General features: G+C 40.4%; 2 protein-coding genes across 2 annotated transcripts; both read left to right on the top strand.

Moving 5' to 3' along the window:
* Positions 1-3,773: 3,773 nt before the first annotated feature.
* On the top strand, positions 3,774-5,425 carry LOC119418388 (fatty acid-binding protein, brain). The gene is made up of 4 exons (XM_037685666.1): positions 3,774-3,916; positions 4,088-4,260; positions 4,558-4,659; positions 5,187-5,425. The coding sequence occupies exons 1-4, from the start codon at positions 3,844-3,846 to the stop codon at positions 5,235-5,237; spliced, it is 399 nt and encodes a 132-aa protein (XP_037541594.1). The 5' UTR covers positions 3,774-3,843; the 3' UTR covers positions 5,238-5,425.
* A 1,399-nt stretch (positions 5,426-6,824) lies between these two features.
* On the top strand, positions 6,825-15,261 carry smpdl3a (sphingomyelin phosphodiesterase acid like 3A). Its single transcript, XM_037685665.1, has 8 exons — positions 6,825-7,013; positions 8,117-8,330; positions 10,467-10,611; positions 11,769-11,865; positions 12,084-12,247; positions 12,331-12,511; positions 13,091-13,215; positions 14,761-15,261. Exons 1-8 carry the CDS (start codon positions 6,920-6,922, stop codon positions 15,064-15,066), a joined length of 1,326 nt encoding a protein of 441 aa, XP_037541593.1. The 5' UTR covers positions 6,825-6,919; the 3' UTR covers positions 15,067-15,261.
* The last annotated feature ends 549 nt before the right edge of the window (positions 15,262-15,810 follow it).

Raw genomic sequence — 15,810 nt, 5'->3', positions numbered from 1 at the left:
ATAGATAGATAGATAGATAGATAGATAGATAGATAGATAGATAGATAGATAGATAGATAGATAGATAGATAGATAGATAGATAGATAGATAGATAGATAGATAGATAGATAGATAGATAGATAGATAGATAGATAGATAGATAGATAGATAGATAGATAGATAGATAGATAGATAGATAGATAGATAGATAGATAGATAGATAGATAGATAGATAGATAGATAGATAGATAGATAGATAGATAGATAGATAGATAGATAGATAGATAGATAGATAGATAGATAGATAGATAGATAGATAGATAGATACTTTTTTTTGTCCCCAAGGGGAAATTTGTCTTGAACATTGTGCACTAAACAAAGCTTCTTCCACAATTAAATACACTACAAAACAATAAAATCATGTGTATGGAAATGTGACCACAATAAAATAAAAACACCTATTGCTCAATAAAACACATATTGCACATTCCCACATACATTCCAGCAAGTACACTTTACAACAAATCAAACCAGAGTCCTGATCCCGCAGAATGCAACCAATGACTAGTTTAGGTCCCACAGCCAAAGTGGCAGACGCCACCAAATGTTGTGAAGAATGGAGGGGTAGATGCTGTGGGACTTCTGGATCCACACTGACAAACAGCTGATGGTTAACCAGCTGACATTGTGGTCAACAAGCAAGAGAAGAAGGCAGTGGTGACAGATGTAGCAATCACAAGTGACTAACATCTGGAAGAAGGAGCAGGAGAAGCTGAAGATGTACCGAGGGCTGAAAGAGGAAATATTGAAGTTGTGCAAGTATAACTTTTATTTATATGTTACCTTTTACAGGTCAGAAACCTGTAAAGCGGTTTAGAGAATATAAGACATAAAAACACAAAAGATAAAAGATGAAAGGAGTGTGGAGAGTCAAAGTGTCAGTAGTTCCAGTGGTCGTTGACACACTTGGTGTTGTGACCTCCAAACTGGAAGAGTGGCTTCAAAAGGTTCCAGGAGCAACCTCAGATCTTTCGGGTCTTAGGAACAGCTGATACTGAACAGAAGCCTCAAACTCCAGACCTCCCTCAAGATCAGGGGATTTAAAAAGTGGGGAGTGGTGGTGCAGAGGTTAGAGGAGATGGGCCTGTGATCGGACGGTCGTCCGTCCGACTCCCCGAACCAACAACATCAAAATGTGGTGGGAAAGGTGAAACATCCACACCTGCCTCCACCCTCATTTGCTCCACTCTGGGCCCTTGAGCAAGGCCCTTAACCCCCACCATCTGCTCCCCCGGGCGCCCTGGATGCTCTGCTCCACACAGAGGCTGTGGCAGCTCGGGGTCTGTGGTTGTGTCAGGAAGGACATCCGGCGTAAAAACAATCATCAAGTCTTCATGCGAGTTAGTTTGTTGTGGCGACCCCTGAAGAAGGAGCAGCCGGAAGATTTCAAACAAACCAGTCGCCAGAATCCAGCCAGAGAACAGATAGTGCTGTTTTTAACAGAAGCCCAGTGATGAAGACGAAGGTGCAGTGATGTGAGCCTTCTGCTTTTATCAAATCCCACCGATCAACAACTTCAACATCAACTGAGATGAATTCAAAGAGTGGATTCCAACATTTTTTCATGGAGTGCTTATTTTTAAAATTCATTCTTTTTCTTCTACTACTGACATTTATTATTATTTATCAGCCAAACTGTACAAAAGTTAGATTGTTGTGTACATTTTCTATCAAAACAAAATTCAATCATTTGTAAACACTGTAAACTCATATTTTATTAACGGATCATAGCGCACACACATGTTGGTTTTTGTGTGTTTGATTTGTTTTGGGGGGAGACAGTTTGAATTTTATCGCAGCAACACATAATTTAAAAGATGGCGCAGGGGATCCAAACATAAAGAAGAGAAGAAGAAACAGAGGGAGGAGCTTATTTTTAATGAACATTAGGTTAACTAGCAACAGGTCAGTAAGTGAGGGGGGTATGAGAGTGTTTCAGAGAGGCTGAATCTCTTAGAAGGAAAACTTGGGCGAGATTTTCCAGTCTGCAGACAAATGCATCTAAAAATAGAGGAACAACTTGAGAATAATAACAAAATAAAGTGCTATGTGTTGTCATCACTGTATGTTCCCATACAAACATGAAATTGGCTCTCGGCATTTCACCTTGGATGCACCCAGGTGGAGCAGTGGGCAGCTATGCAAGCACCTGGGGAGCAGTTCAGGATTAGGTGTCCTGCTCAGAGACACCACGAGATGTGCAATGGTCGGGGATCAAGCCCAGGACCTTCGGGTCCTGAGTTGGCTGCCCTGCCCCTACACCATCTCAGCTCCAAATAATGCTACCTAATGAAAAATAAGGAAGTCTTTGAATATCACTACTCTCCATAATGTCTTAAACATTTCAATTTGTAAAAATCTCTGAGCCCAAAGGACAAGACATAAAGTCAGTATTGAATGTTGTGATCTTTGGGCTCTCAGGGGCCACTGCAGGTCTGGTTCTGGACATCACTGCACGGGTTCAGGAACACTTCCATGAATCATTGTCTGTAAACAGAGTTCAACATGTCATCCACAAATGCTGATTAAAGCTTCATCCATCCATCCATCCATCCATCCTTTATCTCTTACCCATTTCTTCCTGTTTGGGTCACTGGTGCCCATGTCCAGAAAATCACTGTGCAAGAGGCAGGGGACACCCTGGACAGGTCTCCAGTCCATCACAGGAACACAGAGACAAACAACCATCCCCCCTCTCTCTCACACACCTAGGGACAATTTAGATGTACCAATCAGTCTAACATGCATGTTTCTGGTCTGAGGTGAAGTGAAAACTGTTCTGAGGTCAGACAAATCCAAATGTTTTTGGAAACAATGAGCACAATATCCTCCATACTGAAAAGGAGAGGGACCATCTGGATTGTTATCAGCACATGGTTCAACGACCAGCCTCTCTGATGGTATAAGGGTGCATTAGTACCTCTGGCATGGGCAACTAATACATCTAGAAAAGCTCCAGCAATGTAGAAAAGTATCTGCTGGTTTTAGCACATCTGCTCCCATCCAGTGAAGAAGATCCAGGACTCTGCAGGTTAAGTCAGGTCCTCTGGATGGATTCTGTCCAGAGGGCCTGATTTAACCTGGTTAGATTTATCTACCTGGATTATTGCATCATCAGGACCAGACCCAGGACTGTTGAACAGCTAGAGTCCTCTATCAGACAAGAATGTACAGCAGTCTCTAAATAAAAAAATTAAAAAAGAAACTGTTTGAGTTTTTAATGCAGAAACATTTAGTCGCTGTAATTAGTGTGTTAAGCATTAGGGGTTGGTGAAGTGGCCGAGGACAATGGGCTGTCAAACAAAGTGATGCTGCTTCAATGACGTCCCCCCAACAGGACACATTCCTCACATGTGAAGGACTGTCGCCTCTCAAAGGCCAAGGAAAGATCTGGAGGTGGAAACATTTTATTTAGCTTCTCAACTTTGTATTGGAGTTTTTATTAGAACCTATTGTGATTAAAAAAAAGTAATTTCAATCAAATGTGTAAAATTAGACTTTTTACGGATGAAATGTGGCGGTTGTCGTTTCCCCACACCCATCTGAAACTCATGAAAGAGACCAAGCACATCATTTAGCACACAAATGGGCCAACTTGATTTTCTTTTGTCCAAGAACGTGACCCAATTTTTGACCAATCACAACTCAGTAAAAGTGTCCTGAGCCAATCAGCTGCAGGGCACCACCCGCCTGCGTGCATGATAATAAGACTCAGAGTAACAAGTGTGGGGAGTGAAGCTGTTGAAGCTGCAGCTTGCTCAGAGTGCTGTGGAAATAACTTGGTCCTTCTGCAAACCGTCACCATGGTCGACGCCTTCTGTGCCACCTGGAAACTGGTCGACAGCGAGAACTTTGATGAGTACATGAAGTCACTCGGTGAGCGACAACTTGTGCTTTTCTTTTCACGTTCTTTAACGCAACCACAAATGTGAAAAGAAGAGAAATAACAATATGGTTAAAGCTTCCATCCTTAAAGCACGATAAGAGTTGATAACATTGCGATTATATAAATGGTTGAGAAGATGTTTTCCTCCTCTGTTCACTCAGGGGTGGGCTTTGCCACCAGGCAGGTTGGAAATGTGACCAAACCAACTGTGATCATCAGTCAGGAGGACGACAAGGTGGTGATCCGCACCCAGAGCACCTTCAAAAACACAGAGATCTCCTTCAAACTGGGAGAGGAGTTTGATGAGACCACTGCCGATGACAGAAACTGCAAAGTGAGTTGACAGCTTTTTACTTTACTTGGTTTGTTTAGAGACTTTAAATACACGCGAGCGATTAAAAGCACATTTCATCATGTTTTTGAGCAAAACAAAGTTCTGGATTCCATTTTTATTTTAAATTTTTTTCTTTTTTTTTTTTGCATTTTTGTTGTTGGATGCTCCTTTTGTTCCTGTTTATGACAAAAGTAGATCCTTCAACACATTTGGAGAAAAACTTGAAATCTGCGTCATTGTAGTTTGGTAATTTTTCGTATTTTATTCTGAAAACCTTTTTTCTTTCTGCCTCTCAAGTCCACAGTGACTCTGGACGGGGACAAGTTGGTCCACGTTCAGAAGTGGGACGGCAAAGAGACCAAGTTTGTCCGAGAAATCAAGGATGGCAAAATGATCATGGTAAGACCAGCAGGGGAAGATCCTGTGCATCATTTATTTTGATCAATATACACAACTTTAATGTAATAAATGTAAGAGCTTAGTAAACAATCAAAACAACAAGCTCATATCATACTGTTTATTAAAAAGTCTTTTGTTTTAGACCCATTCTACAACTGTTCAATGTGAAAATCATTGATAAATGTAGAAATTATAAAACAAAAAGCATTGCCACTGCAAATTGTGTTAGTAATGCACAGTTCAAACATTTTAGATGCAAGAAAAAGCTGCAACCCTTTAATTTCATGACATAAAACACAAATCTAATGTAAAAGGTATGCATGTGAAATAAAGTCACAAAGCAGTGAAAAAAGGTTTCTGATTTGTTGCAGTATAAAGCTGTTATTCTTTCTTATTCGTGCTTATATTGCTCTGATTTACCAACTTTATTTTATTCTTGCTATAGCTAAATAGATCACATCACAGATTTATGAGCTTGTTTCAGTAAAACTTGAAAAACGTGGTAATAATCGCCTCTTTTTTTGCAGAATTTGACCTTTGAAGACGTCCATGCGGTGCGCACCTATGAAAAGGCTTGAGTGCTCAGACCGACAGCATCCTGAACCGGCCGATACGTGTTGATTTTATAATTATTGGGGACCGTTTGCTTCTCTTTGCACTTCATCCTACTCTGCATGTAAAAGGCCTGCAAGCTGCACGTGATTTTTAAAATGTTTTTTTATATGGATACATTTCTGTCAGGATGGATGGATCTATCTTACAAACCTGTGGAAAACATGAAATAAAATTAAAGAAAGAAAGAAATTACTTTTGTCTCTTTCTTGGAGCGCTATTTGGAAAATAATTTCAATTTTTTTTTTTTAATAAGACACATAAGAGACCTCAGCAAAAATGAGCATTAAATCCAAACAGTGACCTTTGACCTTTCTGCAGAGAAAGGATGAACAATTATTGGGCACTAGATTTACACAAAGTTGACTTCTGGGAACATTTTAGAAAATTCAGGCATTTTGTAAATTGTTCACTTTTATTCTGAGTTTTACAACCAATTCACCCAGTCAGAGAATTTTGTGGGACAAGCTCAGTAAATGGGTCAATTAGCCCAATTATTCCCAAACATTAACAGCTAACTCCTGATTATGGCTCTGATGTAATAATGTTCTTTTGAAGACACGCCGTAGCTTCGCATACTATAACTATTAAAATGACAAAATATTGTAGTTTTAGAGCATGAAATGAGACATGTACATACAGTTTGTCTTTACAGAAACAACGTTCATGTTTCTCTGAACATTGTTATGAATCCTAATGTAATAAATGGGTTTAATTTGTTACAGTCAGCCAGACTCAGTTTGACATGATGATGAGTGGCGAGGGAGCTTTGTATACCTTAAATCAAGAGCAGCCCATTAGTGCAGTCTTAGTTTATCTCATTATTTCAAGTCATTGTTTATATAGTGCCAATTTATAACAAAGGTGAGCCAAGCACCTTAAAAGCTAGCGTGAAATTTTTGAAATGGACACATAAAAATCCCTAGAAATCCAAATTAATAGAGCCTATAATTTATCACGTTCAGCAGATTCACTGACTTTAATCATCGCATTTAGGCCTTGCATTAAAAAAAACTTCATTATGTTTATTTCACTCACCTGGTGTGCGTGGGCGTACATTGGATCTGAGCTGCATCCAGCTGATGTGCCGGCTTATAGCACTTGAAATGGGGCACAATTTTTGCTAACTTGATGGTCAGGATGCAAAATGGCATACAACCCCTGTCGTTCAAAGAACATTGTTTTATCTCTGTTCTGTCAGTGGATCCAGAGTAAAATGTGGACAAGTAATCCAGAACCTAGTGTAAGTTACATTGTTGCATACGACAAAGAAAAAAAGATTAATGAAAAAAATATTGATATAGCTGTATTGTTAGAGGCTAATAAATATTTTGTTGATTTTTGCTGCATCCATTACCGTGTGTATAATACAGTTACCTTAATGTTATTTTATATAGAAGGAAAATAAATATGAGATCTTGATTTTAAAAGTGTAAAAGTAACATAATATTGGTTGTAGCGAACAGATTAAAGTATTTTACTGCACTGGTGATGAAACCTTCCTTTAGGCTCCTCCCCTTTCAGACCCAACAGGTCAGCTGACTGCTGGCCAGTCCTGACACTTCCTGTTTACATTTAGGAAGCGTGTACTTGAGTTCTGCTGGAACCAAAGGTCTAGTGGCACTCTGTAAGTGAGTTTTCACTCCTCATGGAGCAGATTCTGTGTTTCTTGGTGCTCCTGATGTTCAGCGGAGCTCCGGTCACCGCAGCCCCGGCAGGAAGCAGCTTCCTGTCGGGAACAGGTGAGGAAAACCTTCGCTGTTGGTGAAAATACAGTTTATTTCATTTTACAACTAGTCCTGGAAGAGCACAGGCTAACATGTTATTTGTGAATATTCGTGTTTGTTTGAATAGGTTTACATTCCAGTGTAAATGATAAGACATTTTAAAACGTTGTCGTTTCAACCAGTAAAGTAAAGACTTGATAAATTTGTTCTGTTTGACTCATGAAACTTTAGCCGAATTTAAAAAAAGATGCTAATAATTTAAATTAGATGTTGACATTTGTTGTTTTTTTTAATAACAGTGACTAAAACATATAAAGTTGTTGTTTAAAGGAAGTTCGGCTGAAAACTGTTCCTCCTGAAGTGACATTACAAATTTTATAAAAAGTCTTATCTTCATATTTTGACCTAGAAAACAGTTATCTACGTTGTTTTATTATCTAAATGGAGATAAAACTATCAGGTTAATCCAAAAGAACTACATTCAGAAACTAAATGTTTGTTGATTTTAATTAAAAACAATATAGTTATCAAATAATAATCACAAAAAAACAACAAATAAAATAATTTCATACTTAAAAACTGCTGAGTCAGCACTGAACATTTGGTTTCCTGTTTTCAGTTTCCTTCATATTTGAAAGGACTCGAATTACTTCTGCATATTTTTGTGCTGTTTTCAACTGTTCTTTATGAACATGTTCCTTAAGTATTTAACTTTATTTACAAAAGAATTGTCCATAGAAAAGCATTGACATTTTATACAATTTAAAACGATTCTCTTTGAAATCAACTTCAGCGTACTTTCTCCATTTTTGTCTTCTTATGTTAGTTTGAGCTACTTTTTTAGAAAAGTTAGCATTTTACTATTTAGTTCATTTTAGTGTTTAGCTATCGTTTTAATGTCTATTTTAAAGACAATCTTTAGAGTGATCATCGCTCTGCCAATTTTAGCATTAACCTGCTGTTTAGCTTATTTCACCTTGTTGCTACAGTTTTATTAGCTAGTTTTAGCTTTTTGTTCCTCCTTTCTTATGGATACACTTTGGTTCTGTTTAGCTTCTGTTTGGCTCCTTTTAGTTCTTTTCTTTGTTTTAACTTTTATTATTCTCACTCATTTTCAGGCAGGTTCTGGCACATCACTGACCTCCACCTGGACCCGTCCTACAACCAGACCCGGGACCCCACCAAGGTTTGTTTCTCCTCCAAAGGATTCCCTGCCACCCATCCCGGGGTGTTCGGAGACTTCCTGTGTGACTCTCCCTACAGCCTGATCCAGTCGGCCTTCACTAACTTGGCGCCGCTTACACAGCCGCAGGACTTCATCATATGGACCGGGTCAGTATGCAGATGTATTTTAGTTCTGCAGAGGCAGAGCTTAAATGGGGGGTTCCACAGGGGTCCATCCTGGGTCCCCTCCTATTCTCTTTATACCTGCTGCCGCTTGGTGCTATTTTCCAGAAACACAACATGCCCTTCCACTTCTATGCCGATGACTGTCAAATTTACTTCCCCCTAAGACACAATGGTACATGCTCTATTCAACCTCTGCTCAACTGCCTGGCTGACATCAGGGACTGGATGGCTTTAAACTTCTTGAGTTTCAATGAAAAGAAGTCTCAAGTCATGTTGTTCCCTCCTAATGACACGATCATAAACCACTGTATCGACCTCTCTGCTCTAACCCTGTCAGAAAAACAAAGAGTCACTGATCTGGGTGTGATAATGGACCCTTCCCTGAAACTTAACAATCATGTAAACATGATCGTTAAATCATGCTTCTTCCAACTGAGGCGGCTGTCTAAACTGAAGCCCATATTGTCCAAAAAGAACCTGGAGACAGTAATACATGCATTCATTACATCTAGGCTTGATTACTGCAATTCACTCCTGTTTGGTATCAGTCAAACCTCCATTGCACGATTACAACTGGTCCAGAATGCAGCAGCCCCATTTTTAACCAGTACAGGCAAAAGAGAGCACATTACACCAGTTTTGGCCTCACTGCACTGGTTACCGGTTCACTTTCAAATCCAGTTCAAAATACTCCTGTATGTCTACAAATCACTGAACAGCCCCCCCACCCCATCTCTTTGATCTGCTACAACCGTATGTCCCACCACGTTCCCTGAGGTCAGCGAACCAGTTGCTCATCACAGTTCCAGGAACTCGTCTTAAGCGCAGAGGTGACAGGGCCTTCTCTGTAGCAGGACCAAGACTTTGGAACGAGTTACCTCTGCTTGTCAGACAGGCCCCCTCCCTCTCGGTTTTCAAGTCCCGTTTAAAAACTCACTATTCAGTAGCTTTCAACACCAGAGGATCTGTGTTTTGATCCTGTATGCTCCACACTGGTTTGTCGTCATATTTATTATCTGCTTCGTTTTTATTTCTGTATTTTGGATTTACTTCATTTTGTATTTTGCTTCGTGTGTTACCTGTTGTTCTGTCTGTACAGCACTTTGGTTGGGCTTGTCGCTGTTTTAAGTGCTCTATAAATAAAATGGTATGGTATGTAGGGTTCAACTGTAAAGCCAAAGTTCTTCCAGCTTCAGGCAGAATGTTGCCGAACACCAAATAACCCGAACAAGTAATCCGTTTACGGAACAGAATGGCTGCAGTTTTACATTTTGGTTTTTTTACATCAAGCGCAAGGATTGAGGAAGTGAAGTGAAGTCACTCTGTAACTCTGGATTGTTCTGCTGGTATTTCTTGTAGCCATACAGAAACATAATGTACCAGTTTCCTTCTGCATTTTTCTCCCTGAAGGCTTTGTTATCAAGAGGAGCTAGTTGCGGTGGTTGGGGCATCTGGTAAGGATGCTTCCTGGGCACCTCCCTAGGGAGGTGCTTCGGGCTTGTCTGACTGGGAGGAGACCTCAGGGAAGACCTAAGACACGCTGGAAAGACTATGTCTCTCAGTTGGTCTGGGAACTTCTTGGAATCCTCCCAGAAGAGGTGGATGTGGAAAGAGATGACTGGGCCTCCCTGCTCAAGATGCTGCCCCCGAGATCTGACTTCGGAATAAGCAGCAGTTGGTTTGTTGGTAGGTCGGTTGGTGGCCAAGTTGGTTGGTTTGTATGTTGGTAGGTTGTTTGTTTGGTGCATTGGTATGTAGGTAAACGTGTTCTATATGTTGATTAGAACATATTTCTTTTCCAAACTTTCACTTTTGTTTTGCCTCTGCTCATGTTTTACATTGTCCTGTTGGTAAATTCCCCACAGAAGTTGTCACATACTCATAAAAAGTGATGTAGAAATGTTTTTTATTTATTTATTATTTCTCATGTTTTCTGTGATGATGTCAGAGCGGTGTGAAACTAAGCAGAAGTGTCACTTCCTCCTCCACTCTGGAGTCTCTGAGATCGTTAAGAACCCACAGCTCCTCTTTATGATTTCCTCTGAAACTCTCGTATGATCAACACGAAGGAGCCCGTTTAACATTTAGTTAGTTTCTCTTCTGATCTATGTCTCGCAGGGACAGTCCACCTCACGTTCCTCCAGAAGAACTTTCTACAGATTTAGTGATTCAGGTCATCAGTAACATGACACAAACCATCAGGCAGCACTTCCCCAACCTCACGGTCTACCCTGCGTTGGGAAATCATGACTACTGGCCACAGGTAACTGGTTTTACTCCGACTGGATGGATTAAAAGTGGATGTAGCTCAAATGAACGTGTCTGTCTTCTCTTAAAAGTTTAGTCATTTACAGATGAATAAAGATAAAAACATCCATTTTATTTGTTAAGGCCATAGGTGAGATCGCTTTGTGCAATGCGTGTATATTACAGCTTTTATTAAGAAATGTTTTTAACAAAAGGCTCAGGATCATTTTTATGTACAGATTTAATTTAGACAAAAACTGCAGTTGAAATTTAAAAATATAAATGTGTGTTGCCAGTCCATTTACTAGGCCCACCGGTTCACAAGTAGCTACTCAGCCAATCACATGGCAGCAACTTTAAGCTTTTTGGCTTCTAGATGGGAAGAAAACAGTGAAGTTCAAACCGAGCATCAGAATCAAGAAGAAATTAGATTTAAGAGACTTTCAATGTGGCAACGTGCATTTCTTCAGAAAATGCTTATCTACTGAAATTGTAATGCACAGCCATCTCCAGGGTTTATGCTACAAAAATGGGAGAATATGAAGTGAGAAGCAGTTGTGTGGATGGAAATGCCTTGTTGGTGTCGGAGCAGAATAGACAGGCTGGTTGGAGTTGATCAAACGCAACAGGAGCCTAAATAACCACTGATTCTGCAGAATACCATCTGTGACCGCACAAGTCCAACCTTGATGCAGATGGACCACAGCAGAAGACCACTCTGGGAGCCACTCCTGTCAGATAAGAACCGGAAGCTGAGGCTACAGTTCACTCGGGCTCACCAACACCAGATTACAAGGGATTAGATGAGCTGATGAGTCTGGATTTACTGGACTAAGAAGGCCTCCGCAGCACCAGACCTCAGTCCAACTGAGAATGTGGTGGAATAGGAGATTCACTTCATAAATGTGCAGCTGGTTTATCTGCAGCACCTGCGTAATGCTGCACGCCAACGTTGGCCAAAACAATTTCCAACGCCTTGTCGAATCTGTGTCGCAAAAATTAAGACAATCCTAAAGACATAAAATGGTCATTGAGTGTTTAATTATTGCGTTTTATAAGTTGCTATATTAAAATTCTGTTTTCCAACTATTTAGCAAAAGGCCATTTTAACATTTTGTACTTGCTGTTCTAATCATACAGTTTGTGTGTCTTTGGAAACATGGCCTGTTGTAGGACCAGATGCCAGCTTCCTCTAATGCCGTCTACAAAGCTGCAGCTGCGCTCTGGAAACCCTGGCTGGACGCCGACGCTCTGCTCACACTCTCACAAGGTACTTTTACTCATGAGTACTACAACGGCAGGGTGGGTTGTAATCAGTGAAAGTTGTTGAGCTGTACAAGCTGTTGAGTTCTTCACTCTCCATAGTCAATTTAATTCAGTTCGTTTCTGTAGCCTGGAGTCTGCTCGCCATGCGGTCCAGAAAAAGTAAACGAGTCCATTTCCACACAATTTAAAGTTTTTACTTTGTGCTTCGGCCTTTACCTGCAGGTGGTTTCTACTCCCAGCTGGTTAAGCCTGGTTTACGGTTGGTGAGTCTCAACACGATCCTTTACTACGGTCCTGATCAGGTTACAGTCGACATGACCGACCCTGCAGGGCAGTTTGTGTGGTTGGAGAAAACCCTGGACCAAGCTGCCCAGAACCTGGAAAAGGTGTGTAATCTTCTAACCTGCTTCATGTGATTGATGCAGCGTTTTCAAGTCATTTCAACCGTAACGTGTTTTTGATCGTTTAGGTGTACGTCATCGCCCACGTTCCAGTGGGGTATCTGCCTTTTTATGGAAACACCACTGCCATCAGGAAAGCCCACAACGAGAGGCTGGTGGCCATCTTCAGGAAGTTCAGTCATGTTGTTGCAGGACAGTTTTATGGCCACACTCACAGAGACAGCATCATGGTGCTACTGGACCAACAAGGTAAAAAAAAACAAAAAGGATGTTTGAACACCAGATATTGTTGAAATGACGCATCACGTTTTTTCCCCAGAATGCTGTTTTTTTGTCTCATCAGAGTCACTTTGATGAAAGATGTTAATTTGTTGCTGTAAGTGTAGTCTGATGCCCAGTTCTGCTGGGGACTTTTAATGGTTGCACAGAAGCTAATTCATAAACGCTAATCGACCCCCGGGGTAGGTTGGATTTCTTAAATTGTAAAACCTACAGGATCTCAATGTGATTTAAAAAATACTGTTTGCTTTAAAAGAAAGTAAAATATCAGTGATTTATTTATTATAGTAGGTTGTTTTTAACCTTGATGTGCGAGTGGGAACTCCCAGTTTACTGGGAGCCATTATAGTGAAGTTTTTCTAACGTTGTAGGTTTCCACTAAACGTTTCCATCTTCAAAAGAACTGCAGTTTCCTTTATTTATTTTTTCTACACACCTTTTGTAAAACTGTGAATTTATAATGTTGTTTAATTTTCCTCATGCATTTGGATCCATGTATAAGAATACTGCCTCACCAGTCTGATTAACCCATTGATGTATTTTGTGCAGGTAAACCAGTGAATTCTCTCTTTGTGTCACCGGCTGTCACACCGATCAGAAACGTTTTGGAGGAATATTCCAACAATCCAGCGTTCCGCATGTACCTGTACAACGACAAGGACTACAGCGTCCAGGTGAGAAGATAGAATCAAGGAAAGGGAAGTTTTGAGATTGTCATATGTTTCCATACAATGATGAAATTAGTCTCTGCATTTAACCCATCACACCTGAGAAACACCCAGGTGGAGCAGTGGGCGGCTATGTAGGCGCCCGGGGTTAATTAGGGATTAGGTGTCTTGCTCAGAGACACCACGACATGTGGGAATGGCCGGGAGTCGAACCGCGGATTTCTGGTCCCAAGTCCGCTGCCCTACCTCTACCCCATGTCAGCCCCCAAATTAACTCGATTATAATTTCAGATTATTTGTTTATGTGGGTGAGAATGGCCCCGTTTTTTGTTCCCCACGAAGCGGAGGTGAAATTAAAAATAGTGTCCATCTGTGTGTAGTGTGAGCACGATGGCTTGAAAATAACTGAGGTACCAGCTTCCATTTTGGTGTGTGGCTGCTTCTAGGTGGAAATGTCAAACAAAAATCGGGTTATCTCGTCAAAATCTAAGATGGCTGCCACCACATATATATGTAAACTGATCATTTGAGGAAACTATGCTTTTTTTAGTTTTTATATTGCTTGAAATTATAATTTCCTTAAGGGGTTGGGGTGGCCTAAGATTAATATTTGGTGGCCAATGCCTCCATTGGCCACCCCCTGGCTCTGCCACTGTGCCTTGTGGGATAAAGGTGCTCCCTCCACTCACCAGGATCCGTCACTTTGCGCTGCCTCGGACAAGCAAAAAATAAAAACCTGCTCCGTTCTCCACATTGTAACTCCTACCCACTTGATTATATTGCTCCAAAAACATTTAGGTTAACTTCACTCTGTTCAACTCCCATCACTCTCCTCAAAAACTACAAACATTCACTTTTCAAAACCTCCTGATGGGACGTGGGCTCACCGCTTGCTACTTCCTGTGAAGTGCCCTGAGACAACTTTGTTGTGAAGTGGTGCTATTTAAATAAACTGAACTGAATTCATTTTAACTAGAAGAACAAAAGATTTCTGATATCTGCTAATTTTTATTGATATTCTTGTTGTACATTAATTTGCTAAAATGTATCGATCATTTGGGACCTGGGCCGTATTTGCTTTCTGTTTGTTTGTACAAAACAAACATTATAATCGTTCCGCTCTCAGTGAGAGAACACATTCCTTCACACAGGAAGCCTGACGATTTTAGATATTCAAAAAGTATTTATTTTAATACTTTTCTTTATGTTACAAGGTAAAACCTGGAAGATTTACAGAGTCTGTCAAGTTTGGCAGAATCAACATATGATTCTGGTAAAAGGGATAAAGGATCCACTCAGTTTAACTTTTTTTAATTTGCTACGACAATAAAACGAACAAAGTCACTAGAGGTAAGAAGTTTGAAGCTGGCACATTTAGATCAAAGTGAACGTGTCCAACCTCGACCTCACAGCTCAAAGCCTGACGCTCACAGTCCAAAGAGATGATTAATCACGGTGTCAATCAGCTCACAAAAACTTTCTCTGCCTTTCAAACCGACTCAAAGCCTTTCTTCTTTCTCCTCTTCGCTGCCTTTCTCTGCCTCTTTGAAGGATATCTGGCAGTACTATCTGAATCTGACGGAAGCCAACGAGAAACAAAGATCCGACTGGAAGCTCGAATACATCATGACCGAAGCTTTTGGGCTGGCCGACCTGCAGCCTCACAGTCTTCTTCAGCTGGGCCTGAGCTTCATGCTGCCGCAGACCCAAACCTTTGACCGATACTTCACTCACTTCATGGTCAGCTACAGCAGCAGCATCACCTGCGGCGGGCGCTGTAAGCTCCGCCAGGTGTGCGCCGTGCTCTACCTGGACCAGCAGTCTTACTCCAAATGTGCAGAAAGTGGAGGCTGGTAGAAAGAACTTCTCTCAAGAGACTCGTTTTATTTTATTTATATTAATTTTGTTTCTCAGGAATCGGAGAAAAGAGAAAATTTTATTTATCACTTCTTCTCGTCTCAAAATTTTATTTTTCTGTTTTCAAACTATTACCAAAGAACTTTCTATACTTGATTATACTTGATTCATTGATTTTAAACTGAACTAAAATGCGCTTACGATCAAAAGAATGTAGTAAATTAAATCTATGCTGGAAAAAAAAAAGAGACATTTTGTGCACAGAGATATAAAACAGTGATGCAATAGCACTATCTTTTTAATTAAGCTCTCCAAAAACGCTCCTCCAACCTGTCACACACTCAGCCTTTATAGTCAAAATGAACCCAAATGACTAAAAGCATATTAGGAATTATTTTATTTCCCTCACCAAATGAAATAATCTGAAGCGGCAGTGTTTCAGTCAGCTGCAGAAACTCACAGAACGAGTTCATTTACGAAGCTCAGACTGAAACTCATGCAGAGCAACGAACAACGAAAGTTGAGAAAAACAAACAAAGCGTCATGTGTTTATGGAGAAATGCATCACCACACACTTTCACTGTGTCCGTGTTTTAAAGTCATATTTTTGTTTACATTTGAAGGTTTTTTCCCTTTAAGATGTTTATATTTCTGCAGAAGAGTTGGAATGGTTCGTTTGTGTCTTAATTCTTGTTTCACTTCTTGCACAAATTAATTGCACTTTATATTTAACCTGTTTTAATT

The sequence above is a fragment of the Nematolebias whitei genome, chromosome 12, assembly GCF_014905685.2.
Source record: "Nematolebias whitei isolate Nwh7 chromosome 12, NemWhi1, whole genome shotgun sequence".
Classification (NCBI taxonomy): domain Eukaryota; kingdom Metazoa; phylum Chordata; class Actinopteri; order Cyprinodontiformes; family Rivulidae; genus Nematolebias; species Nematolebias whitei.
The sequence above is the reverse complement of the archived record's forward strand: the minus strand, read 5'-3'. Positions and strand labels throughout refer to the sequence as shown.